At 43.4% G+C, this 27,211-nt stretch overlaps 1 protein-coding gene across 6 annotated transcripts in view; it reads left to right on the top strand.

The window, feature by feature from the left end:
* The window catches only part of SGCD (sarcoglycan delta), a 305,997-nt gene extending 282,339 nt beyond the window's left edge, over positions 1–23,658 (top strand). For all 6 annotated transcript variants that reach the window (XM_032124855.1, XM_032124858.1, XM_032124854.1 and 3 more), the window contains 2 exons: positions 20,445–20,568; positions 22,155–23,658. In XM_032124855.1, coding sequence (XP_031980746.1) covers positions 20,445–20,568; positions 22,155–22,328 — 298 coding nt within the window. In that variant the 3' untranslated portion in view covers positions 22,329–23,658. The remainder of the gene's footprint in view (positions 1–20,444; positions 20,569–22,154) is intronic.
* The last annotated feature ends 3,553 nt before the right edge of the window (positions 23,659–27,211 follow it).

Genomic DNA, 27,211 nt, shown 5'->3' with positions numbered 1-27,211 from the left:
GGTCTCTACTTTATCTAGAATGGTAAGAATGTATTATCAGTGTGTGAGCATCAGCTGTGCGCTGCCCTGCCCTTCCTGAGCTCAGCAGTGTTGAATGGAGAAGGTCGGTGACCCATCTTGCACCTTGGGCACACTCGTGTCCCGTGAAGGGAGGAAATGGAAATGCAGAAGCTCCTTTGTGCTGGCAGGTGGTTCCTCTTTCTCATCTCTGTTTTAGGGAGGTTGAGAGCCCACAGATTTCACAGCCTCATTTCCAGGTTCTGCTGACAACTCTGAAGCTGGCAGTCCCTGTTCTGCTTCCCAGCTGAATTGGCGTTGGAGTGACTCACTGTAGAAAAGGAGCATTTTTGGGGCCAGACTTGTGAAAGCACCGTGTTAAAGGTGGAGCATTGCTGGTTTGAAAGGCAAAGTGGCAGCCACCATTTCATCTGTCCCAGGGGTTGCTGCTATAAATACGCACCCCAATACACACACACAGCCTTGCTGGCAAGGAAAATAATGCCCTGTTTCATTTCAGCTGCATGAGAACATTGTGTCCTTGGATAGAAGAAGCCAAACCTAAAAGCTTTTCTTTCACATGATGCCATGTGGCTTCAGGGCCATGCGGGAGATGAGGAAGCAGAAATGTGATTGCAGCCCAGTAACAGTCAAAAAGCAGACGAGTGGCCTGAAGAAAGCCTGAAAAACCAGAAGCACAGCTCAGTTCTTCAGAGAGGAGGAGCAAAAACCCCAGGGTGTGGGCAGGAGGTGCAGAAGGAGAGGAGCTTTGCCCTGGGTTAGGAAAACAGGAATAGGTGTCAGGAGCTTGGGACCCTCCTGGCAGTTTTTCCTCCAGCTGGAACTCAGCTGCAGTTCTGTTTCTTGTGTTGAGTTGACCTCAGTTTGTACTGCCTTTTGCAATACAAAAAGAAAAACACATTCTCTGCTTCCTTGCCTGGTTTCATGTCATTAAGGAAGGCTGTGGGAAGGCTGGCTGAGGACATGTCATAAAGTGGCACAAGGGAATCAAGCAAGAAAGTAAACTGAAAAACCCCAAAGTTAGGCCATCAAGGATCATAAAAGAGGTCGTAAAGCAGAGAGGAAGTGGTCTCCTGGTGAGCTGGAGAACAGCTGAGAGGGCTGGATAATGAAGGGATGTGCTGCTCTAAGGAGATGTTCCCTGCCAGTGAACTCAGAGAAAATCTGCTTATATTTGATATAATAAGGGCAAAAAGCAAGACACAAAGAGTTTTCACTGCTAGTGCTGAACTGTGTGGCAGTGATAAAAATATGTCATGTCCTGTCCACTTCCTTAAGTATTAGCATTTTAAAAGACAGAGAAAGAAGTAAAGTAAAATGTCAATTTAGGGGTTTTTTATTAAGGACTTGCTGTCTTAACTTTAATGAAGGAGTAATAAATATAAATGGAATTAATGGAAGGTTATTTAAGCTGTCTATTTTGATAGAAAATATGCAGTATCTTCTCCTGCAATGTCAGAGGTTAAAGATTATTACTGCTTCCTAAGGTTTCTGAAATTAAATTCTCTCTTATGACCCAAAACATATGATTTAAAATGTGTGCATGTGAAATGGTTTGTAATAAATTCATATTGCAATAAAAATCTCTTGGGAAAAACAGGATATCATACTTGAATCAGCTGAGGAGCTGATCTGTCTAGAGGGGGAAGCTTTTTTAGAAACCATTTTGGGAACTCAAATGCTGCCAGAAGGATCACCCAGAAAGCAAACAGGAACTTGTGAAAAGGTTCTGAGCATTCAGCCAGAGGTTGAAACCCAGAGTGCCCTGGGTTAAAACCTGACTTTAACAGGATCTTTTCTGCTTTATACACTTCTAATGAATTACAAATGACATTTCTGACAGAGCCTTTTAGGGTACAAAAATGCAGTCTTTCATAACTGCTGTTTGCTTCTGTCTAAAGCCTCCAAACCTCTCAGTACCAGATAATCAATTCTTGTTCCCCTGGAGCAGAAGGATCTGTGCTTGAAGCACAGTGGGAAAAGCCATTCCCAACTGTACAGTACCAGGAGATTTGGGCAATTCATCTCTGCTCCTCTCCAAATCCAAACCTGTGGGTGCAAATCCTACTGCAGGCACTGGATTAATTCACTAAAGCTCTTTGAACAGCAGGAACTTTGGCGGTGTGGGGTAACCATTATGGTGTTGGTGTTACTAGGGTGAATTCTGCAGGCAGAGCTTTGCCTTTATTCAAAGAAGAGTTGCCCTGAAGTCACAAGGTAATGATGGCCCTACAGAGTTTTGTCCCTTGGTCACTTCTGTATAATTCGCTTCAGTATAAATGGATATTAACGGAAGGTTATTTAAGCTGATCATTTTGATAGAAAATAGGCAGTGTCTTCTCCTGCAATGCCAGAAGTGAGAGATTATTATTCTTCCTAAGGTTTCTGAAATTAAATTCTCTCTCTAATGACTCGACAGGTATGATTGAAAATGGGTGCTTGCAATCACGCTGTGTGCAACCACGCTGCATGTGTTCCTGCAGGAACTGCACATCTGCAAACAATGCATGTCCTGAATGCAGCCCTGGGATCTGGTAGCTGCCTTAGCCTGGGCCTTGGCCCATCTGTTCCCTTCATACTTCCATAAATGCTCAGTTTTATCTATGTGGGATCAAGTTGATTCTCTCAAGAAGAGACTATATTGTCATTTACTTAGGCTCAGTTCCTCATCTCCACCACTGCTTTTAATCCTTTGCAAAAAATCCCAACAAAGTCTTACTGAAACCATCAAGGACAATACTGCTAAAGAGATGGAAAATGGAACACTAAATCTCTCCTAGTTCCTTTCCTGTCTTCCCTGCTTAGCATGTGACAAATTTTCTATAACACCCACTAAATATGTTGATTTTATGGGTTCTCAGTTGAACAGTAGGGCACCATTTAATCTCTCCATCCCTTGGCATTGTGCTGAACAGTGAGAGAGGACCAAGCAATGAATTTGTCAGAACGTTTTGCAGAGCTCTGAGGTGCACGGCATTCAAACAGCATCACACCAGGAGTCTAAATCTATGAGTCTAGAGGTTAGTTACAGATAGAAAGAATAAATCAAGCAATAAAGGATGCCTATAAAAAAAGGATGTTGCCTTTTAAATGAAGACACTTCAGAGTTCATCATAAACCTCTGACATACATTCAGTCACTCTGCTTGCTGTCACAGTCTGAAATATATTTGAAGGTGCCTGCATATTTTAAGCTGTAACCTCTAATAAACACATGCACATTTTCAATGATGTTGCATCATACCTTGAGAGCTGATGTGACTTGAAAGGGGAATCACTGCCAGGGAAATGGGAGCTCTGCAGGCAGAGGTGCTCAGAGACACATGAAAAGTGTTTCTGTGACTCACACAGTCTGTCAAAATGTCCATGCAATACCAAAGAGAGTGTTGGTTTCAAAACCATCCCTTTGAGGAAGCTCTCCTCCAGCTGGATGCCAGTTCCCAGTTTCCCAGTGAAGCAAAGCACAATTCCCTCATTGTCTGGCTTTCCTAGGCCAGGCTGTGGGAGGTTCCAGCACTGGCCAACCTGCCAGTGGGACTGTCCTACAATAAACAATTATACAGCAAAATAAATGCTGGGTTTGGGTTGAATTTCCAGGGGGAAGAAAACAAAGATCTATATAAACAAAAGCAACATCTGGCTGCACTTCTAAAGCAATGAAAAGTGAAATTAGCCTTCAAGAGCCAGACTGAAATTTCAGCAGGGTCACTATAATGGTTCTCTTGCTTCTCAAATGGAGATTATGGCTCTCCTGAAAGAACAACTGCAAGACTTATGCAGGGCCAATACTTAAAATTGACCATCCCTTAATTTTTAGTGTCTGTCAGGAATTAATGGTGTGGCATTGATTTATGGAGCTGTCCAGGCCACTTCCGCAGAGCTCCCTTCTTTGCAGAGATAAGTATTCTGGGAAGTTGCTGGTATGTTTGTTATCCATCAGGACCCGTCAGCCACTCTCCATATGGTTTGCTGCAGTCAGAAAAATGCAAAACTCTTCTTAAAAGTGTCATTTTCTACAGTTCAAGAAGTGCACTTTCTGAGAGACAGATTAACAGTAAAGCAGTAAGGCAATAATTATTATCAGTCTGTATTTCAAAAAGTAACTGAAGCCATTTGAGCACCTGAGAGATTAATATATTTAATCCTTTATTTTTCCAAATAGGATTATCCATACTGTATAAATTATCAGGGGGTTACAAGCTGGTCATTAAAAAAAAAAAAGAATTGGACAATTCTGGCGTTTTCTACTAATTAGAAAAATAGAGGGACCAAACCTAGAAAAAATGAAACAGCTGATGCTTTAAGTGCTTGTGGTCAATATAAGAATGTGCAGAGTTTGCAAATCTGACTCAGCTACTTGAAAAATGATGGGATCTACTTTCAGTGAAAGGCTGAGGCATGGAGAGGAGACTGGGGTGATCAATTATCCCATGAGAATAGTGCAGTGTCTCCCTGTGGAATGCCACCAAACTTCTCATAAAAAACCATGTAATCTTGGCTTCAAACATGTCAGCATTACCCTGCTTTTTTAACAGATCTATGCAAATATGTGTAAGTGCTGTATGTAGTAAGGGAGAAGTGGTGCCTTGGACTTGTTCCTTTATAGGCTTATCTGTCTTCTGTTGGCATTAAAGCTACCACGATGCCAAACTTGGAAGAGTTTAAATATGTAAATTGGAGAGTGTACAAAGTATATGGATGGGTAGACTCAGTGTTGCTTTCCTTCTGAGTAATTACTGACTTACCTTGGATGGCAGAAGAGATCTTTTTAATTCCAAACCTGAATATACTCATGGAGATGGTGAAGCTGTTGTATTTGTGAGGGATATAACTTCGAGTGATCTCTTGGCGATGCTGGATTTGCCCCTGTGTAATTTCCCTTCTCCTGTGATGTGTGAGGCCCTGGTGGCTGGGGAGTTGAGGAGCAGCAGGGTGGATGGGCAGGCAGTGCACCCACAACCTGTGCTGCTGAGCTTTTCCTGCTCTGCCCTCTGCCAATATAAATATTCCTGAGCTGCTTTTGTATATACTCAGGCCACCAGCACGTGTGTAGGTTTTTCCTGAAACTCCACCATTTCTTATATTGAAATAGGAGAGTGTAGAGCTATTTGAGTTCTGTTTGTGTATTCACAGCACTGTGCTCAGGGAAAGTAAGAGCTGGGAGCAAGACAATCTGCATTCCTCTCCCTGAATCCATGTGGAGTTGGATGCCAGAGGTGTCCTGTTTCCACACCAAACTCCTGACAGCCTGCAGTGCACAATGCAGAATGGTACAGAAATAACCACGCTGCCTTTGGCACTGAACAGGGACAATCCTGGCACCCTACAGCTTTGCATGGGATGGTTTAGGCTCTCATGTGTCTTGCTCCGGGTGGCAACATTCCCCATGGATCAGCCCTGCCTGCTCTGAGTGCTGTTCTGCTCCTCAGCAGCCAGGGCTCTCAGCACAAGGCTGACAGGCCCCACTGGTGACTCTGACATCTCCAGCAGCAGAAAGGACTGGTAAAATTGCCTCACAAGAGCTCACGGTCTCATTTGGCAAGCCTGGTGCCTAAAGTGTAGCCTAGTTCACTCTCTCAGTGGAAAGCAAATAGAAAAATCATTTTCGCAGTGCCCAGCAATGTTTATCTTCCAGGTTGGCTGGCCTGCAGTGACATTCGTATCCCCAGAGCCTCTGAACTTAATCATTTCCAGTTGCTGCTTGCCTGCTTGAAGCGATCCTAGTCCACCCTCCACTGTGTTCCTCCTGCCAGTCACTATGGGAACAGCAATCAAAGCTCATATTTATGGCTCTGTAGATGTCCAAGGTCATGGGGCACAGGTCTAGTGGGAACAATTAAAACAGACCTGTCCAGTTATATCCCTTTAAGCTCTCCCCACATTACACCTCTAACTAGAGCAATAAAGTTAAAGCAGCGTGACTGTCAGGATGTGGTTGCTTTATAGAAAATACCCTTTACAGAGATAAAGACACTCAGGATAATGTGGAAGCGTGCTAGGAGTGAAGTCTGCATCGCTGGATATAACCTGCCCCAGGTTTCATTCCACATCCATCCATGGCCAGAGCTGTGCCCAGCAGCCCTGGGCAGGTGTTCCCACTGGAGCAGTTCAGCTCTCTGCAGCTCCTGCCTTATCCACCACAGGGATGAAGTGGTTTGAACTCTTTTGAAGTGGCAGAGGATGTTTACTGTGGTTTGGCGGTTGTGTGGTTTCAGTGGTTTCACCCTGGGTACTCCATTACTGCCATCACCTGTAAACTAAAAATGGCAAATGTGCATTTTTAGGGTAACAGCAAATGTTGTTTATACCTGGTGACTTGCTCTATGGCAGAATACGGGGGGGAAGAAGGACTGCAAGAATAATTGGAGTAAGATGGAGGGAAGAGCTGCAGTGAACTTAACGTCTGAGGAAGATGGAAGTAATTATTTGGCAATTTCCAGGTTTTGTAAGAGGCAGCTATTTCTGTCTCCCTTCCTGTATCAGTCAGGGTCACTTTCCATTGAGGGGACTTGTGTGATGGGACTCATGATCCCATTTGTCTGTGTTCTGTTGGGTCTGGGGATGGAATAGGTTCCTTCCCTTGAGTGATAATGTAGTTTGTTACATAAGAATGAAAATCATTTAGGCCAGAAGATGCAGCAGCAGATACCACATGGAGGTGAGATAGAGTTACCTCCTTCACATGCAATGGGTGCAGAAAGATGCAACACCAGAATTTCAGAAACAGGCCAGCAGTCATGTAAATATCTTCACAAATCTCCAGGTTTTTTTAATAGTCGTGTTATATTAAATATATTCCCTTCTAATTCACAGCTAATTGAGTTTGGGTAGCCAGGGCATGTTTAGTTAATATTTTCTTACATAGGATTAGTTTTAAATGCTAGAGGTGGAAGAAGTTCTTACTGTGCATAATGCTGTGGGGACAAAGCTGTGTCCCAAGCAAACAGGAAGAGACAAAAGGAGAGCAGGCAGGATGTGCTGCAGTGGGCTCTCTGGTGATGTGCAGCAGGGCTGGGGCTCAGGCAGGAGAAAACCCAGATGGACTCCAGGCCACTGCATCTCCACCACTTCTAAATTGCTTTGAAATGCAAATATTTGCTGCCACGAAACACTGGGATGCTGGGATGGTGCATGGACATGGCAATGTGTTTTAGAAAAGCAGCTCAAAAAATACTGAAGTTTCCATTTTGAAGCTTTTCTCTGGCAGGATTAAGCTGTTCTCTGGCAAATGGATGCACATGGGCTGGGGTTGTGGGTTCTTCACCTTTCACTCTCCAAGTTTGGATCCAAACTGAAAAGTTGCGTTTTGATGTCTGGGCAACCTTAAAGTCTGACTGTGAAAAATGAAAGGATACATTGGAAAAATCTTTATCATTGACATTGAGAACATTCCTTATCCATCTTGAAAAGGGGAAGCAGAAGGTAACAACAAGCTTCAAGTGCCTCCTCCCTGCTGAGGAAACTTCTCTGAAGGAAGTTTTCTACTGCATTTCTCTGATACAGATATGTAGATTTTCTGAGCTCTGTATGGCAGGCTTGATAGGCAGTGTCAAAACAAGAGATGTGTTAGGTTGACTCATTCATGTGCTTTATCCCAGCTGAGTAACATTAGCAACTGGGAAGTGCTAGTGGGTTGGACTGGGAGGTCCAGAATTGAATGTGGCTCCTCAGTGTGGTGTGTGGGCGTGACACAAATGTTCTCATTTCCTTGGGACCTGCAGGTGAGGACTGGATTCCTTATTCTGGAGCTGGAATTAACCCCTTCTGGCTGCCGGGACGTGGGGGTGTGACCAGGAGTGCTGAGCTCTGGTGTTCCCCGTGCCAGGGGGGTGACAGGCCAGCCTTGCCACGGAGCCCTTCCCTGCTCTGGGGAGCAGGTGGCATTTGCAAAACTGGCAGATTGGCAGCTTCAAATGGTAGAAATCAAGACCTCTCTCACCCTTTGCCTCAAAGAACAGAAACAGCCCATCATTTTGAGGAGCAGGGAAGGCTCCAAGTCCCACCCTGCCCAGCTCGGTGGCTTTGGTTACTGACACAGAGGAAGACCAGGGCAGTAAATTTCACTGGGAAGGTTTTAGAAGTGATGGCCACACTATAAAAAAATTATCCTCATTCCAGTTGCACTGGAGGAATCTGAACAGAGTTAAGTTCTTGCCTGTTTTATTTTTCTTCCTGTTACCTACCAAGCAGACAATCAGTAGTGTTAATGTGACTGCTGAGAGGTGCCATGGGGGTGCAGGCAATTCAGAAAAAGCAAGGCATTCCAGGGAAAAAAAAAATTATACCTTGCAGCTTTGATCATTGTTGGTTTCTAAGACCATAAAAACCACCCACAATTCATATTTCTCTTGCAGTGTTTCTTCATTATTATTGTTATTTTGTTTGGCTGTGCAAAGGGAGAATTGAGGTTAATTTTAAGGTCCAATTTCCTTTCTCTTGTGTTCCCAAGGTAACTCTATTGACTTCTTTTAAAGGCAGTACTTGGGAAGTCAGTGGGGTGAGATCTGTGCACCTGGGGGTATTCCCACCTCACAGGACCATCTGGTGAAGTTCTTTGTGGAGGTGATGGCTCAGGGCTGTGCTTTGCAGCAGAGGGGGCAGTCTGCGAGGAAGTTTTCCAATGAGTTGGCTTGGATACTAGGAAAAATCAGCAGAAAAGAGCTGTCTGTACCACTTTGCTGTGCTGGGGAGAATTATTCCTCCTGGGCTGTGCTGAGTCATCCCCACCAGGCTTAATGAACCCAGGGGCCATTGGATGTACTCACCCATGGTCACAAAGGCACTTCATCTCAGGGCTGGAAATTGAAACCCAGTGGTTCAGCCACAAAGCCAGTTCTCTGCCTGCCTTCTTAAAATCAAAATAAAATAGTGTAAAATGAATTGAAAATCCCAGCCAAAAACCTGTTCTAGGAAGGGGTTGTGCCACTGAGTGGTACAGCAGCTTTTCTGACATCAGTTCTTTTTTGGTTTTTAATCTATTTCACTTCACCTCCATTTGACCTCTTCCATTAGCAACTGGAATTGTCTCTCTGTTATCTGCTAAAGAGACATCCAGGGGAGGTTATTACAGTCAAAATGCAGACTTGCCCAAGGAAAAATGGAAGGAACCTTGCACGAGTCAAGAAATGTTGAACATACTCTCATTTTGCTGTGGTTGGCCCAAGGAGCAGGAGAAGAGCTTTCATGCCTTAAAATGAACAAGGTCAACAACTTACACATTGGATGCCAGCAGCAGCACCATGGAACAAATCACATAGCAAGAGGAGAGCCAAAAGAAGGAATCAGAGCTTTGTGAGACACACACCTGTGAGCAGCAGGGTTTCATAGCTCCCAGTTCCCACCAGGTGAGGCAGGACAGGGATGTCCCTCCCCTAGGAAGAGGGGGGTTCATGCCAGCAGGGCCATCTCCCAGCAGATGGTGAATTGCCACCAGCAGGCTCAATAGTATCTCTTGTAGTTAAGAAAAATATCATCTGGCATATCTGTCTTGAAAGATTGCCAAGCCTTACCTCTGAATGCATGTTTTACTCGGGAGTGATTATGTGCAAAAGATAAATAGAAAACAGTTTTGGTTTTAGCTGAAAATAAATTGATGCTAAGAATTTGCAAAACATCCTCTTCCCTGAATTAAAGTAGTCCCTTTGGAGACATCTCTATACTCTCTTTTTCAGCAAGTTGGGCTTTTTTTTTTTCCCTGATCTCTTTTTCTCTCTGCTCCTTTCCTCCCTCCACCCACCCACAGAATTCCTTTGTTTTCTTCTCTACACCATTTCCCAAACTATTCTCTTCTGCATATTTGAAAGCAAGAAATTAGTTGGAAATCTCAAAGAGCTGTGAGATTTTCTGTTCTACACTATCAAAGAGCTTTGAGCCTGACTTGTTCAAATACTCCTCATCCCTCCCACTGCCCTTGCAAACTCCTCTGTGCCAAAAAGGTCACCGGGAGGAGCCCTGGGCCCCTCTCACAGTCTCTGCCCTTGGTGGTCTTGCCTATTCCTTGGCTTTGCTTCAGTGTTCCTCCCAAAGCAAGGCTGAGAACGAGTGATCTGGAGGAGAAAATATTCCCAACTCTGAGCAGGAGCCCAGCACTTTGGAAAAGAGGATGGTGCAGTATTGTTGCAAGATAATGGGCTGGATTTGAGGAGTTAGGATCATTTCTATGCCCTTGCACATGGAGACATGGGACCATATTGCTGGTGTAACTTGTGACTGTGAAAGAGGCCACAGCCTTGGCATATGGACCCCTTCACATTTACAATTTAAGCACATTTACCATTTTTTAAAAGTATACTGGGAACAGAAAATGGTACATCTTCTGCATAAAAATGAAAAGTAACTGAAAACCTGTTATATGCTCTATATAGCTCTGATCAGAGGGGGAAAGATGACTGCAGATTTGTGGTTGACAGCCTTCAGAAAAGGTTCAACAGAGTGTGAAAATTGACATTTAGCAAATAGCAATTCAGCCTTCATTTTTTGTGGAGCTGCTTGAAATAAACAGCAGGTTTTAAACAAAATGTTTGGTCAGTTGTTACATTGGATGTTGCTTGTCTCATTACTGCAGTTAATTAAAAGGGGGGACAATAAGTCAAAGCCAGAGTCAATAAGTTTGTTAATAAAGATTTAATTTGGTGGAATCATTATAAATCGACTGTACAATGAATGGATATGCCACGGGAATGTGAGTGTCTGAAGGTCCATAAATGGGTTTTCAGAAATACCCATCAGGTTGCAGCCAATTTGTCATGCTAAATAAGCTCTTCAAATCCACTTAGGCAAGTGTGTACACGTTTCCAAAGGGTATCACCACTGAGTAGGTGATGCATACAGACACTCCTATTTTTTTCCAGCAGGTTTTTTTATTCTGCCATTCCAAATCCTTTTTAGCTTTGTTATCTCTGTATTTCTCACTGTAAGTGATTTACTATTAACACTGGTATTTTAGAAGGAATAGAATAAATCATCAGAGAAGAGAAAGAGTAAATCATCACTGCAGTGAGTGCTGGAGGCTGAGCCTGAGCACTACTCATGTGAGATTTTAATCCATCTGACCCTTTTCCTTTATGGCTGACCAAACAGCAGGTGAAAATCCCATGGCAGACAAACTTCAAAAATAATTTTAAAATTAAAATCTAGATTAACATCCCTTCTCTTCCTCAAGCAGTTCTGATCCAGGAGACTGCGTGCAAAGCCTGATGCTAATGACTGCAATATTTGCATAGCACTGCACCCCTGCCAGTAATCCTCTCGTTGGAGTACACTGGGTTATCACAGGAAAAGCAATTTCTCTGTCAGGGATGACATGCTGGTCTGCTCTGCAGGATTTTCAACACTCTGAAAAACAGGAGAATAAGATGATAAAATTACACGATGCTGCCTTCTTTCAAAGTAAAGCAGAAGAGCAAATCATGAAAGTAGCAGAGATTTGGCCCAAATTCATCCAGGCACTGACTGCACATGACAGTCACTCCAAAACAGAGCACGTGTGTTATGTTAACAAATACAAATTGTTCACCCAGCAAGTTTCACCTGACTCAAGTATCCATCTTTTCATCATGTTTCATCATTTTAGCCTGACTCCGGTTTTGTCCTCCTGCCACCATCCAGCAGCCAGTGTAGACTTCAGGAAAAAGCTGATTGAAGCCTGAACCATTGCCTCCAGGACAGCATCGCTGTCCCTGCACCAGTGGCTCAGGGTTGCTAAGAAATGCAGAGGCCCTACAGATCTCCTGTGTGATGTGTTCATCACCTCTGTGTGCCCTCTCAGGGCAGCACTTTGTCAGACACTGGGTAGCAAGCGGTGTCAGTGGCCCCGAGGAAGAGCCACAACACTCGGTTTCTATTTCTCTTTCTCCCCCCTGGCACAGTGACAGTGCATCAAGTTAATACCCAATCTTAGCAGCCTCTTCTGCAATTCTACTTGAAAGGGTTTCTTCCAATATATGCCTTTTAATTAGAAGCTTTCAACCTGTAATTAGAAACTTACACCAGCCCAACCTTTGTTTCTTAAAAAATGCATTTGTGGTTTAGGCAATTATGGTAACATGAAAAGTAATTATTTTGCTCCATGTACGAAATGAGCGTGGTCATTAATGCAGCCAACAGGAGGAGGAATTTATTTTCTTTCGATTTGTTTTAATTTATTGCAAGAAGTTACGTAGCAAGCAAAATAAATAGGTGGTTTAGGTAGTAGATGAGGTGTAACCTGTTGGTTTAGGGAGTGCAGGGAGGCTGTGGGCACTGGAATCACAAGCACAGCCACACTTCAATTCCAAGCCCCCTGCTTGCCACAATGAAGAAATTTCCAGACTGCTATTTGAGCAGTTTTGACCCAGCTTATGTAACTGTTCAAGAAGCTGTGGTCAGGTTTTTATAATAAAAATAATTATTAAATAATTATATAAAAATATATTCCGTGCCAGCCAGTGGCATCGACAGCAGCCCTGTGCCTTGGTTAGAGCTCAGCCTGCCCTGTGATAATGTCATTTTCTGTCCCAATTCTGGGCATGCCAAGAGAGGGGGCATCTGTCCTTTGGTTCCCTGCAGCCAGAGCTGACTCTCTGTTCCTGAATTTCACAGTGTGGCTGGTTACTCTCAGAGATATCTTGGAATGGTTGGAGAGGACCTTCAAGATCATCTCATTTCACCCCCTGCCATGGGCAGGGACACCTCCCACTAGATCAGGTTGCTCCCAGCCCTGTCCAACTTGTCCCTACCATGTCAACAGACAGGACTCTCCCCTGTGGGCTGGGTTTTCTCAGTCCCACCCAGAACTGGTGTGGTTTATTAATCGAGGTGTGATCAGCAGTGCACAGCAGCTCTGCCCAGCTCAGGATGAGGCTCCTGGTCACTCATCATCTTCCTCTGGCCACAGTCAGGTGCTGTCACATGGAGGTTTCCCACCACATGGCACACAGATGGCTCTGGGTGTCCCAGCTTGTCAGTTAAGGCTGAAAGATGGACCACCCCCAGGTGAGGAGAGGGACGTTGCAGTCATCTCTACACTTGGAATAGGAATAATTATTTTTACATCCCTGAATCCTTTCTCTGTCTGCTTAAACACATAATCTTTTTAAACTACATCTGTATTTACCATACATCATGTTCAACTATCTCCCAATTTCTATGATAATTTCCCTCCTTGATTTATAAGCAAGAGAATTTTTTTAATTATCCAGATGATTTTAATTTTCTCAGCCATACCTCCACTTCGTTAAACATTAATCTTGCACTTTTTTCTTAGACAATCTCTGCCCTTCACCACTTCTCCAGTTCATAATGAAACTAGATCTCAATAGTTTCACACTGTCATTTTTCTCCCTAGATTAATTTGATATCTTCTGCTTGATCTCAGGTTTTGTCTTCTAAATACTATATTTGGCTCCTGGTAAACTATTACAGAAATCACTCTGAATGTAAAAAAGAAAAAAAAAAAAAAAATACCCTAAGGCATTTAAGACAACTTTACATAATTACTTCGCCTTCAGCAGTTCCTGTGCTGTAGCATGGTAGGCAATCACAAAGAATTTACAGTTGTGTTTTGACTGCTCCATGTTTTCCTAGTTTTACTGCTTTTTAGTGCTCTGAATAAGCCTCAGCGAGTGCAAAGTGTACTGAAGACTGCAACAGGGGATTTGCAGTGTGGTGGGAGGAACCATATGTTCAAACCTTTCCTGTTGCTGAGGAATGGCATTTTTTTGGAGGGAGGATGAAAGCTGGTTCTCACCTGCTTGGTGCTGCAAGACAGTACCCTACCTACAAATTCCTCTGATTACACACTTGTCTAGACCCTCTCAAATCTTTTAATCATTTTCCTGATGCTGGCTGTGACCTGCTTTGTGGGGGTTTCAAGCCACTCCTGTTAGTTAGCCCTTCTCACAGAGTTGTGGTCTCTGAAGAGATAAGAAGATCTGTCCATTACATGGTCAGGAGAGTATTGTTGTAGCATGAACCCTCTTCAGGAAAAATTGGCTGAACACAGTACCCATAACTCAAACTGGGTGAAAAATGCACAAACTGGTCCATTGGGCTCTGAGATGAAGTTACCAAAACCAGCAGCAGATTTATTACACTGCTGGTGATGAAGCATTTCTTGAAGCTGTAAGAGCTGTATGTAAAAGAGAAGAAAGAAGAGTTGTAAGCACTAGGTTCTCTATCCAAGGAAACAGCAAACCTTACAATCAAAGTTAGCACAAGGGTAGTTCCTTTCTCAACTTCTTTTTACCTTTCTCTTGGCTCAGCTTCGTTTAAAATCTCTTCAGCATCTGTGTTGCCCAAATACAGTGCAGAAGATTGTTGCACCCCCTGCCATTTGAACCAGACTTATCTCTAACTCAATTAGAAAACTGTAATTTCCAATAAAGCATCATTAGACCTCTGCACCTGTCAGGTCTCTGATAGATTTAGGTGGGTTTTGCTTGGGAATTAACCGTGGTTTGTGGAGATAACTAAAATAATTTTCATTTACTGTTCACTGTATCACATTAGTAATTGCATAAGGTTTTGGACCCCCAGCCATAACGATCTCTTTCAGATTATGGCTGCACTGGAATTGTTACTTACTAGATTTGCAGCATGAGCACTGGAAACTTTATGGTGATGCACACTGTCAAACTAACCAGTATTTACAGCAATAGGAAGGGTTTACAATTGGATGACATGATAATAATATATCCTTGTTTACTTCTCTAATTAATGTTTCTAAAGAAAGTACCCTGGAAACCTTCCATAAGCAAGATTTATTTGTGTTGATTGAGACTGTAATCAGATGTCCCTATTCAAACAGTAATTGGTGTGCTTCATTAACATGTAATTGAAAACAAGATTTATGTCAGTGCTAGGCAATAAATATCAGGGATACATATTTTCTTATCAGTGATGATCTCTTCTGTAAGCTCTCAGAGTGCTTTCTGCTTTTGTGTTGCACCACTTAGGTCATATTTTGTCAAAGTCATGGTGTCTCAGAAAAAGACACTGTGTGTTTTCCCCTTTGGGTTCCAACCTCTCGCTCTGATGTACCAAGGCCAGCCCCCTTTTTTTCTCTTTCCTGTTATATCAGACTCGCTGTTCTTGCCATATTTTAGCCTATGCTTTTCTCATGAAATGACAATACCAGCAGGAAGGAATTCTAGTGATGAGGGGTGAAGCTCAGGGCAGAGCCTTTTGGTCTTTGGGAGATGACAAGATTTTGTTTGAGCTTATGTTCAGTTGAGGTTTTCACCGGGCAAGTCCAGGCTCAACCTGTTGTTCCTCCTCCCAAACATTTTTCTGTTCCAATACAAGCCAAGACAATTAAAAAAGAAAAAATGTTTCTAAGCATTCTAAAAACAGAAACTAACCATGGCTTCTTTGCAATTCAGTAAAACCTAATTAACTTCCAGTTAATAGGGAGAGAAGCATTCTGTTTTGTTCTAGGAGTAGACATATATGAGATAACGCACAAATAATGAAGTCAGAAGTGTAAGTCACTGTGAATGGGTGATCCCATTGATTTCACTGAAACAAGGGAGTTAAAATTGAAAACAAATTTCAGCCCGAGATGCTGGTTCATTACCAGCAAATTGATGGAGCTCCGTGTTTACTTGCTGGCATAATTTACCAATTGTATGAGATGTAAGGAGGCACAGTGCTAACACTGGCTAATTTTATGCTCAACGTGAATCTTATGGCTGGTCAGATGGATACCATAAGAAATAATTAGAGTCATTAGAAGTAATGGGCTACAGCTGCAGTAATACATGCTCTATTCTCAGTCCAGAGGTTTCTAAGCAAAATTAAATTAGCTCCTTTTACCACAGTGCTGCATCATATGCTCCTCATCTCCTGAGCATGAACTTCTCTTTCCATTTCCACACTGCAAGCAGCGTTTATGCACCACACAGAAAAAGCCCCAGGTAGGGACAAGGAATTCTGAAGCTTGAGGCCATTCCTTGTCAAAAAAAAAAAAAAAAAGAAAAAAGAAAAAAGGAAGTAATAAAATGAGAACAATTCCAAAGTGGCAGCAGAAGGTCCTCAGCTCACACAAGCTCCTTTCACATGTTCAGGATCATCTCTCTGCTCTGCTGTAACCTTTGGTGCAAGGCACAGATTGCAAGTCACGTTTGCATCAGTGCTGGAGCTGGGTGAAGTTTCCCCCTGAACTATTTACATTAAATTTTACTTTTTAACAGAATTATGTCCACTCTGTTGGCAGAACATCAGCAGCCTCCAACCACAGGTGATACTGCCTTCACATCTTTAATACCCTCTTTTTTTCCCCAAATTCAAAAGGCTGTTTGTAAGAGTAAGGAAATTGCTGCATTATCCTGGAGATGGTGAGGGGAGGGACAAGAAGGAAATAGATTCCATGGTACTGAAGTGATGAATGTGACTGTTTATGATGAAGGAAATAAAAACTAGAAATCTGGGTAAGTAATGATTCTTCCAAGGAATGACTTTCTCCAGAACCACAATACAAACTCATGTGCTGATCTCCTTTAAATTACTGCTAAAGTTCCCAAAGCAAAGCAGGGATGACACTGAAAATTTTTTCTCCTTTGTTGAGTTTCAGGAGCACAAAATTTCCAGCAATTTCTGGGGGTTTTGGAGAGATCAGTTATCCATTTATTTATCCCTGGCGATGATAACTTCCCTGGCCTCAGTTATTGCAGTATCTAAATGCTTCACAACTGCTAATATATTTATCTTTCCATCCTCCCGATGGAATTGGGAAGTGCTATTACCTCTGTTGCAGAACTAAGAACTGAGATTAAGGGTCAGATTTGTTATGGCATTTAGGTGCTCAATGTGATTTTCGAAAGTGGCTAACACCCGTTGTAATAAGTGGAACTTGGAAACTTGGATAGTTCGGAAAATCCTGTTACTTGTGTCTTTTTTAAAAAAAATTTGGACTTACATGACACCTTGGGATCCAGAGGAGTAGTTCCCATGTTGTGGTGAGTCACCCAGACAGGAGAATGTCTCTTCATCCACCTCCTAGGAGATTGTAGGTGGGACAGGAGTGATTTCATGGCAGTAGCTTATCTCAGTGCTGAATTCAGCAAGCTGTAACTGTGCACAGCAGTGCATTTACCCTTCTTGCCCAGCTCTGTGAGAGAGGTCAAAATCCAGTCCTGCAAATACTGGAGCAAAAATAAGCCGCACCCATGGTCAATAAAAAGGGCTTATGTGCCAATTGCTGGGATGGAAAATTCAAGAGCCAGGAGCAAATAATGAAACAATCTATATTCATGCAGCCACCTTTCCAGCCTACTGCTCTAAGTACAGGCTTACACCTCACCAGGAGATGGGAATCCCACTAAAAGCTCTGGAGTATCACACTGGAAAACAAATGTTGATTTTGAACAAATTATCTGTTCATCTCTAAATCATTTTCTTTCATTATTAGTCTTCAAATTGGTTCTGCTCTGGAAGGCAGAATTAGGTTTAAAAGCAGAGCATCTCTTAAATGCCTGCTTCAAATGAAAGTGTTCAGTAAACATTGCTCAAACCCCCATAAACTCCTCAGCTGCTTGCTCTGGCTTTGCATAGATTTTGCAGCTCCTGGTTTATGGTCAGGTGTCTCAGGGATTTATTCAGGATATCAGAAAATAATCAAATGAAATCCCTTACAAACATATGCCCCTTAAATACCAAGGAAACAATTTTTAAGACCTTTCTGTCCTCTTTTACAGTAGCATAAATTGGGACAAGAGTCCCATGAAAGAGATGGATTTACACCAGTGTGGAACATGGAGGAGAGAGAAGAGTCAGGCACCAAACCACAGCACAAATACAAAGCCATGTGGGCTGCAGCCCAAGGTTTTCATTATTAGAAGAGCTGCACTTTGCTGTTGTAGTACTTTCAATCGCTTCCATAGTTTTAAGGTTCTGAAAAGATCTCTGGGCTTTAAAGTTGTACTTTCAGCATTAAAAGGTTGGGTTGGGGCTGACTCAGTGTGTCAGCAAGATTGCTGCTGTCTGAGGTAGTGAGGGGGGTGATGGAGCAGCAGCAAAGCCCCAGCTGTTGGGGTGTCCTTGTCCCACATCACACTGTGGGCTGTTGGGAGGTGCTGGAGAGGGTCCTTTGTGCCTCCATGAGGAAAGAAGCTCTGCATGGATTAGAATGTGTCCAAAAATCACATGGGTTTCAAAAGTGTTTGTAAGATGTTGTTATTCCACTTCTTCAGGTGGAAGAGGGAGAACAACACTGTCACTTCATTAGATGTGAAAGAGAATAAAACTTTGGGGCAGTGTTATTTAGGACACTCCAAATCCTTGGTAGCTTATTCAGAGCTTGAATTTGAACTCAGTTTGGTGTTCAGGGGACCTGTGTGCACAGGGAAAGATGTGCAAGAAGGTCTTCTCTCGATCCTCCCCCACCACGGGAAGACATCCAGGGATTTCCCAGCTCTCCTCACTCACCAGTAAAAGTGTGGGACTGGGAGGCTGCCCCTGTACAGAGCAGGAATTGAGTGCTGCTGCAAATCAGTGTGTTTGCACTGTGGTGTCTGAACACTGTTTTGCACTTAGGAGATTTATTTCTCAGTGGGTAGAAGAGCTAAAAGATTAACAGATGAACAAATATATTGAGACAGCCAGGACATCAAAGAAATTGGAGAGTCACTGAGATGCAGGAGAGCTGGAGAGTCACCTGGCCGTGTTCTTAGGAATTATTTTATCCTCAGATTAGCTCAGCTGTCTTGGGGTTTGGACACATCCTCTGGTGAATTTAGCTACATGATTTAGGATATAACTGGCCCCAGCTCTCTGCTGCTCCTCCTCAGCATCCTGCCTGGGGAGCAGAGGGAACGTGTGCCTGCATTCCAGGCACTGCAGCACACATCCTGGGGGCTTAGGGCAAGCAGAGGGTCCTTTGTTTTTCAGGGCAAACACCAGCCTGTGAGGTACAGCAAGGGTGAGAGTGTACTGTATCCCTGGGCAGAAATCTCCAGGGAAAATACGGGTCAGACAGCTTTTTGTCCTCCGTGTGATCTGCAATTCAGTCAGGCAGGAAAAAAAAATGTGAGTTACAGCAATCCTAACCTCAGGTTCCTCATAGAGGAACCAGCTGAGGGCTGACAGTAGTGGAGGGAATCAAAAGAAGGTTTACATAGAATGTGGGTTCCCTGCAGGAGACAAAAAGCAGCTCAGAAGGGTTGTACAGAGGCTGCTAACCGAGACCGTGCTCATTCCTTGGGCCACATATGCCTCAATTGCTCCCTGAAATTTAAATTTAGTTAAGTCAGCCAGGAAATTATGGATGAGTTTGGGGTCTGGAGGGAAAGATGTTCAAAAGCAGCAATATGAAGACACTGAAAAGAGGGAAAGTCGTAACTTGAAAAGTGCCACACAGAGGGAGCTGTGCCTGTGCTTTATTGAACTGTTGGCTGCAGTAAATACAGCTGAATTCCCTCAGTCTCCCATAATGTTGTCTCAGTACCAGCAGGAGTCCATTTAAGAATACACTTACTTGCACAAATGATTACATATATGGAGAGCAGAGAAAGAGCTGATGCAGGCAAACCCTGAGAGCTGCCCAAGAGAGCTGGGGGTGGTGCTTTGGTCAGTGCTGCCAGCCCAAAACAGGCAAAGCAGAGGAGCTTCTGTTCCAGCCCTCCCATCTGCTTCACCTGTAGAGGCCAGACTCTAGATTTGTGACGGTACAGTAAATAAATGGTCATAAAATCAACTAAGAGGATATTCCCAAAGAGAGAGAGTTGGTTTTTTATTACCATTTGCAATGCAGAGAGTAATGAGAGACTGTATTATAAGTAAGAAAGAGACAAGTATAATAGAAGACCTAAAAATGGATGATGAACAAGGAAGACTGAACCTTGTGCTTCTGCACTTTACAGCATTAACCCCAATTGCTGAAGTAAAAGGTCTGGCTGTGTAGCAGTGCTGTTACAGGGCTGTGCAGTGTATCCATGGTTAGGAGCAGCTGAAGCTGTGCAGAGCACATGGTCATGCCTGGTGTGATGTGAGCCTAGGACAGGAGACCACGAAGTCTGGGGTCTTCAGACTGATTGTTTTCATTGATTTTCTTGTATCCCTAAACCCTTCCAAACCTCACATTACAGGAAATCAGGAGAACTAATTTATTCCTGCTTGAAGAGTGGTTTGAGGAAGAGAAGCACTCGCACTCCCTGTGTAGGTACTCAGCTTTGCTGATACCCCGTTAGCACTGATTAGGGAGAAATCTGAACTAGAAATAAGAGCAAGCTGACCATGGGGGCAGCTTTATTGTCCCTTTTCTCTTGGCCCAGCATAGCAAAGCTGACGTGGAACGTTAGCAGATCAGATTTGTGGTGTGTTTCACCACACTGCATAAACGTTTTCCCCTGAAAGCAGGTGAGAACGTGAACATCAGCAGGGTCTCAGGTGCAGCACAGCAGCCTGAGCAGGAGCACTGAGCCCACGGGGCTGTGTAACCCCTCTGTGTTGCAGGCTGGAGTCGCCCACGCGCGCACTGGTGATGGAGGCTCCGAAGGGCATCGAGATCAACGCCGAGGCCGGCAGCCTGAAGGCCACGTGCAGGACAGAGCTCAGGCTGGAATCCAAAGATGGAGAGGTAAGTGATAAACATCAAGCCCTGCAGCAAAGCCAAGCCAAGGCACGGATCCCCTGCAGATCCGTAGCCCTGTGGGTCTCCAAGCTGCTGCGTTCGAGGTGCTGGTATGAAAGCTCGGGAGCAATGGGCTCTCCTGACTTCAGTGCTGCTCACTCTGATTGAACACATCCCATGCAAATGAGGCTCACTCCGTGGCAAAGGCTGATTCATTATTTTTAAAGTGCATGGATAATAGCATCTGTTGTTCCAGCAGATTTATGCAGCCGTTAAATGCACAGTGCTCCTAAATTCTTTGTTCCCATGTCACGTTAAAATAAGATTTACTTGGCCAACATAATTAAATCTTTTATCATATATTTTTCTATAAGAGGAGCTTAATTCACTGGTATTGATCTGAAAAGCTTTTGTGGCTGATGTTTCATTCTGGAAAGAAAGAGAACATTAGAAGACACAGGTTGTTGCACTGGAGAAACTTCCCAAGGGGAAGAGAGAACAACTAAGACTGATAACATAGGGCAAAAGTAAAATAGGTGTTGAGTTAAGCCTCTTCTGGTGTCACAAAATTATGTGGGCACATGGTTCTTATCCCCCCCTCCTGCCACAGTGATGGAAGACACCAAAGGATGTAGCTGAGGAGCTCCCAGTTTTTTAATTGCAATTTCTGTTATTTCTAAACATTTGCATTTTAAGACAATCCAAACCTAGATCATAGGTGTTAGCAAAAAAACCTCTGAAAAGTACCAAAAAAACCCCCTACCTAATACCCTGAGATTGAAATCCAAGGCATTTCACAACTTCAAGCAGTCACTTTCAACACTAAGCTGCTTTTAAAATGATAAATTGACCTGTATCTTGCAGGACATGAGATGGTTGGATACTAAAACTGGAGATTTTAACCGTAATTCCAAGTGCTGTCAGTTGCCTCCTATTATTCTGGGGTTCAGGTTATTTACTGTGTTCTGGCTGATGTCAGAGCACTCCCCTGCAGCTGCCACGTGTCTGAGAGTTGCCACATGTTGTTTGCCTTATGTTGGTTTGTAAGGAGGAATTTAGGTCTTGTTACAGCGTTTCAGTTATTTTTAATATACACAAAAGTGTTACACATCTACATAAAATATGCATAAAATATACATAATGTATACATAAAATATACATAAAAGTCCGTGCTGGGAGCCTGCAAGCATAACTGGCAATGGGATCACGGTGTCAGAAATCCTGATGGAGGAGCAGGGTCGTTGGATGGGTGTGAACCATCTGTGCTCCCCATCTGATAGTGGGGTACCTCTGGTTGGGTCACTCCAAACCTGGGATTGGATTCCTGGGAGGTGTCCCAGGAAGTTACGAGCCGAGAAAACACGGTGGGTACCTCAGCAGAAACAAACTGGAGCTCGTGGTAAAGGCAGATAATGTGCTCACCCAGATTTGTGTCAGACTTTCCCATCCTAAAACACTTCCCTACCCAGTTTTTGTAGCAGCTGCATTATCTGGAGGAAGCTTCTTTAAAAACAACATCAGAAAAAACAGCTCTCCGCTAATTCTCTTTCTTTTTTTTTCCTCTCTCTCTCTCTCGCCACCTCTGACTTCAGATAACGTTGAATTCTGCAAAAATCAAACTACCTAACTTGCCTCAAGGATCTTCCTCTTCTGCAGGGTCCAGGCAAAAAATCTACGAGCTCTGTGTGTGTCCCAATGGGAGGTTGTTCCTGTCTCAGGCAGGCAGCAGCTCCACCTGCCAGATAAACACGAGCGTCTGCCTTTGAGAGACAATTTGCAGTGGGGCATCGCAGGCAGCACAAAAGCCAGTTCTGGTCTCACAGATCCAGCTGCCAACTATTTTTACTAGAACACAGAAAGCCTATCAAAGACTTTTTTTGTGTGTGCGCGCGCGTGTGTGTGAATATATATATAAAAAATATATATATAAGATATATATATATATATCCTCTGTGTAAAACGATGTTTCAGTACAAGGAATCCCAGGGTGACCCTGTTACATTTGTGTAGCATTTCTCTCTTTCCCACACCAAAATTTACTGGTACAATCTGCAGAATTGGATCTGATGCTCCCCTGGACCCTTCTGTATTAATACAGTGCAGTGATCACCCCTCGTTTTTGATCATGTTCTCAGAGCAATGGGATTGCTGGCTGGGCAAGACCCTGGAACCAATGCAGACCCACCAGCATCCAAAGGGAAGAGAAGCATCTCTGATGATTTTTGCGCCATTAAATCAGTGGCATGAAAAATAAATAATTTAAAAAACAACAAAATAGCCAGATGTGCTTGTGCTGATCACTTACAGTGATCCAAGATACCTGAGGTTAAATCACTCTTTAATTACTCTTTAATTATCACCCAAAGCATGGCTCCCTGTTGGGAGAGATGGATGCACTCGGCCAGTAGAAGAGTCCAGACCTTTTTGCTGAAATAATAAATGTAATTTTCTGAAGGGATTCAACACTTGCCTGTGCATGGCCAAGGGTGCCTTGTGCTATTCAGGTGTGACACATCAGGTCTAACACTTATGTAAAATCATCTCTGTGCTGGCAAAACTGATGCTGTATTTAGTTATTGGAAGGAAAAAATTGTGGAAGTTGGACTAAATAGAAAAATCACGAACCTCCTTTGTTAACAGGTGTCCTGGATCACCCTACACACTCTCCATTAACACCTTTAATTTTGAACATATTTGGTGTGAAGGTGTGAAGATTTAAGATTTGGACATTGCCTAAATACCGGTAGAAACAGAGGAAATCAACTAGAAACTGAGAAAATCATAAAATTAAGTGTATAATGTAGGTGCTACACCAGAATTTTTGTCATCTTTTTTTTCAAGATATACAGTTCAGGGTCATTTACGTTTGACAGAGACTGCAAATATCAGAGATGCTGACAATGAAAGACTTTTTTTAAGGATTTATAAAGATTGTGACAAAGCCAGAGTACTGAAAGGAAGGGCTTTGGATGCTGGTTCCTCTAGAATTTGAATCCCTAAAACTCTGTGGTTGAATCTTATCATGGCTGGATTTTTTCCTTATTTTAAATTCTAGGAGTCACAGGCAGGATAAAACACAAAAATCTGATCTGATAACATATTTCCACTTTTGAAGTTTTGGAAAACAATAAGAAGAGTCCAGATCATTGAATTCTGACCCATAATTTCATCCACATGTGTGTAAAAATCCTTTAAAAACCCAAATATACCAATTATGGCAAAAGTTTCCAAGTCACAGTAAATCTCACGAGGACAGCAAGGTTTCTAAGCCACTGAGATGCTTTTGAAATATTACCTCATGTGCAAATAAGACAGATCTGTGCCCATCCCTAGTGATACCTAACCAAAGCTGGTATTCTTCAAGTGATCTTCAAGATAAAACATAGCTGACAGAAATCTTTAGAAATAATTTAGCCCATTCATTTTTTTCACAGCTTTTCGTGTATTTTCTTGTAGTCTTGAGAGTACCAGGATTTGATTTTTTTTTTTCCCCTTTTTTAAATGAACAATTCTGGCTTAATCCAAAACTGATTGAACTCAAAGAGAAGATTTCTATGGAGTTTAGGTTAGATGTGTTCCTGCCTAAGAAAGCAGCACTCCCAAAAAAATTTATTCCTGAAAGAGGATGGAATTATTTACTTCTATTTCAGTAATGCTTTCCGATGAATTAACAAATTCCAACTATTTGTTAATGAATGATTCCTGTAATTATTATGTCTTGAGTCAACGTTTGAATGCAAAGGGTCACCCAGGGTAACAATTGTATTGGGACACAGGTCTTTACCATCTCTGTTCAAAGAGGGGAATTGTGCCTATGCCTTAAGTCAATGCACTCAGCAAGGAGAAGCACATCATATTTATCTTGTTAATAAATCTAGTTTATTTGGGGGGAGGGGCAGGAGGGTGTCTTGGGAACCGGTTGTGCAACTTAAAACAGATACTGATGAAATACATTAAGACTGTAGGGGCACCTAGAATGATACAGACTTTTTTTTTTTTTTTTGCCATGTTAAATATAGCAAAATACTGTGTACGTTACCTCTGGGACCATGACTGGAGTCCCATTCATAGTCCTACATTTACTGTAGAATTTTTTTCCTGTTTCATTGAATACTGATCACGAACCTCACAGCAAGCATGGCCCAGTCCATAACCAAATCCTGTGTGAGCAGTTGGAAGACACGTGCTGCAGGAAGAGTTCCCTGTGCAGAAAACGAGTCAGATCAGCTCTTCCATCCCTGGGAGTATTCAGGTGGGTGAGGAAGGCGGGGCTGGACACAGGGACTGGTCCATCAGGGATGCTGCATCCTGGTTTCTGTGCTCCGCTCCGGACACACCGGTGGCTCAGCCCTCATCCCTGTGCCACCCTCTGGCTGCTCCGCTGAGGATTTCCATCCTAACAAATTAATTTCGAGTGGCTGCTTTTCTCAGCTGGGCTCTTGGATGAGGTTATTACCTTCTCATATCACAACAGCCATGAGACTGCTGAGGACATTGATATCTTGGTGTGAATTTCTGCTGGGGGGCTGTTAGGAAATGACCTTAACATCTGTGCCATCACTGCAGATGCTTCTCTGAGGTGAACAAAGGGTACCTTAATTACACCTACTGAAATGAATTCTTGCTGTTTCAATATATTTTACAACCATGTTTCCATCTTAAAAAACATGAAATTATATGTTGTGTTGAAATGTGAGGAATTGTTGCTAGAAAGAATGAACCCCTGCAGGGACTTGTAGATCATTTGAACACCACTTGAGTTTTAAGACTGGGCAATGCTGCCTGTGCTGTTCAGCAAGTGGCAAACATAAATACAGGCTGGGCAGAGAATGGGTCAGGAATATCCCTGAGGAGAAGGACTCGGGTTGTTGATTGAGGAGAAGCTCAACGTGACCTGAAGTGCACTCACAGCCCAGAAAGACAATCCTGTCCTGAGCTGCATCAAAAGCAGCCTGGGCAGCAGTCAAGGTGGGGGATTCTGAGCTCTTGTGACACCCCACCTGCAGTGCTGTGTCCAGCTCTGGGGGTCCCTCCATCAGAAGGATGGCGACACATTGGAGTGAGTCCAGAGGAGGCCATGAAAATGCTCCAAGGGCTGGAGCCCCTCTGCTCTGGAGCCAGGCTGGGAGAGCTGGGTGTGTTCACCTGGAGAAAAAAAGGCTTCAGGGAGAATTTAAAGCCCCTTCCAGTGCCTAAAGGGGCTCCAGGAGAGCTGGACAGGGACTTTTTCAAGGGCAGGGAGTAATGGGACAAGGAGGAATGGCTTCAAACTGACAGCAGGCAGGGTTAGTTTAAATATTAGGAAGAAACTCTTGGCTGTGAGGGTGGTGAGGCACTGGCACAGGTTGCCCAGAGAAGCTGTGGATGCCCCATCCCTGGAAGTTGGATGGGGCTTGGAGTAACTTGGTCTAGTGGAAGGTGTCCCTGCCCGTGGCAGGGGGTTTGAACTGTATGATCTGAAAGGCCCCTTCCATCCCAAACCATTCGAGGATTGTATGCAAGCAGAGCAAACAGGACTGTGTCTCAGATCCCAGGGGAAAAACGGGCATTCTGTTTAAAAAGCTGCCTCCAAACACATCCAGCTCTCTCAGACTCCACAGTTTGTAGCTGGAGACTGTTGTGGAGTGGCTGATTCACCTCACTCCCTTCTCCTCCTGCCTTGCCCAGATATCCACAGTCACTGTACCTGTGTGGGCTGCTTTTCCCTGAATCCATTTAAACCAGAGCTTCCCTGCCTGGAATTTGATCCGTATGCTCTACCTTCCATGGATAAAATGCCAAAACCAAATCAGGGTTGGTGTATTTCATTGTGAATGGAGCCTGAAGTTTAGTTCAGTTGAGCATTTGCTATTTGGGAGGTGGGGTTTATATCAAAGTGGTGTTTAGTTCTACCTTGCTAAGGCAAGGCTGGTGGTGAATTTATTTCTGAGGTCAGTGGAAGAGATGGTGATGACTTCATGTCCTGAGCTGGGAGCTGGGCAGGTAACAGCTGAGGGCAGTGGGAGCACTGCCAGCCCTTGGGGTGGCTGTGGGAACTGAACCACACCATGCATTGCAGCTGTGAGCACTAAAACCCCCCCCCAAATGCTAGTCAAGGGACTGTGCCACCAATGTCAGGGTACCCGGGGCAGCCATGCAGGATTCATAAATGCATTTATGTATGGTGGCTCTTTATAGGACTGCAGGACCTTGTCCAATTTGCTGTAAATGTGACACTTAGGAGAAGGTCAGGAGAATGACAGTGCTCACCTGTGCTGGAACCTTATCCATAGGCAGTGTCATAGCTGAGGTAGGATGGTTCTTCTAAAGCAAAAAGACTTTGCCATTAGAAAGGCAGAGGTTCTGATAATGGCTGTACATCTGTATCCATTCTCCAAGTTTCTTTGTGGGGTTTTTTTTCGCTGTTGGTTTGTTTGGGTATTTTAGACATTTTGACATGAATTACCCAGTAGTCAGTGAAATGGGCAGCTAAAGAGTACAAGGAAATGTTAACACTAAGGGAAGTCATCAAAAGGGGAAGCCAGTAACTACTACAATCTGTATAAAGTCTCTCCTAAATATTAATTTTCAGCAAACTGAGTATGTGCAAGAGTGATATATATTTGGTTGCCTCAGTCGTGTGCTGTGAAACAACTGTGTTTTAGAAGGG

The sequence above is a fragment of the Corvus moneduloides genome, chromosome 15 (genome assembly GCF_009650955.1).
Source record: "Corvus moneduloides isolate bCorMon1 chromosome 15, bCorMon1.pri, whole genome shotgun sequence".
Classification (NCBI taxonomy): domain Eukaryota; kingdom Metazoa; phylum Chordata; class Aves; order Passeriformes; family Corvidae; genus Corvus; species Corvus moneduloides.
The sequence above is the reverse complement of the archived record's forward strand: the minus strand, read 5'-3'. Positions and strand labels throughout refer to the sequence as shown.